This window comes from Arachis hypogaea, chromosome 14, assembly GCF_003086295.3.
Source record: "Arachis hypogaea cultivar Tifrunner chromosome 14, arahy.Tifrunner.gnm2.J5K5, whole genome shotgun sequence".
Classification (NCBI taxonomy): domain Eukaryota; kingdom Viridiplantae; phylum Streptophyta; class Magnoliopsida; order Fabales; family Fabaceae; genus Arachis; species Arachis hypogaea.
The window spans coordinates 98,962,847-98,963,659 of NC_092049.1; the positions used below are offsets into that span (position 1 = coordinate 98,962,847).

An 813-nucleotide genomic window follows, 5' to 3' on the forward strand; every position below is an offset into this window, starting at 1 on the left:
TATGGTTCTCTTGAAGGATATGAGGAATGAAATTGCATGAAGTACCAAGACGATTTAAGAGATGATATCATGCGAGCTGTAGTGCCTCTTGAGGTTAAGAGTTTTGCGGAATTAGTGAACAAAAGTCGTGTGGTGGAGGATTGCTCTAGGAAGAATGTGAATGCAGGTTCTAGCTATGGTGGTTACCACAACCGAGGAGGACGTGCAAGATCCTTTACTCCAAGGGGCCGAAACTTTAAGAGAGGGGGTTATGTTCAACAACCTCAATGTGGCCAAGCTACTTACTGAGGGAACAAAAACCACCAAGGAAGGAGATACGGAAGGCAACCTCAGAATGAACTGACTTGTAGGCGGTGTGGAAGCTGTCATCCGGAAACTCCTTGTAGAGCTGGTTTGGGACTTTGCTATAGCTGTGGAGGAGCTAGTCATATGTCTCGTAACTATCCCGAGAAGACCGATTGGAATGCCAGGAGAGCCCAACAGCAAGGCCGTGTGTATGCCCTAATGGCAGATGATGTTGCTAAGTCGGATGCTTTGATCAAAGGTAAATGTGAAATCAATGATAAAGTGTTAACTAATTTGTATGATACTGGAGCCTCTCATTCATTTATAGATTATGATAAAGCTACTGAATTAGGATTAAGGGTGTCGACATTGTCATTTGATCTACATATGCATACCCTTGCTTCTAAAACTGTGGTGACCAAACTAGGATGTCAAGAAGTTCCTTTTAGGGTGGAAAACCAAGAGTTTATTCATGATTTTATCTATTTGCCAATGACTAAGTTAGACTTGATTTTGGGTTTGGATTGA

The 813-nt window shown here is 42.3% G+C and overlaps 1 protein-coding gene across 1 annotated transcript; it reads left to right on the forward strand.

Annotated features, from left to right (window-relative positions):
• Positions 1-429: 429 nt before the first annotated feature.
• LOC112742804 (uncharacterized) lies at positions 430-813 on the forward strand. Its single transcript, XM_025792042.1, has one exon. It carries the CDS (start codon positions 430-432, stop codon positions 811-813), a length of 384 nt encoding a protein of 127 aa, XP_025647827.1.

What these genes read in the sequence shown, in the direction of transcription:
- LOC112742804 (XM_025792042.1), top strand. Translation starts at nt 430, where the DNA reads ATGTCTCGTAACTATCCCGAGAAGACCGATTGGAATGCCAGGAGAGCC.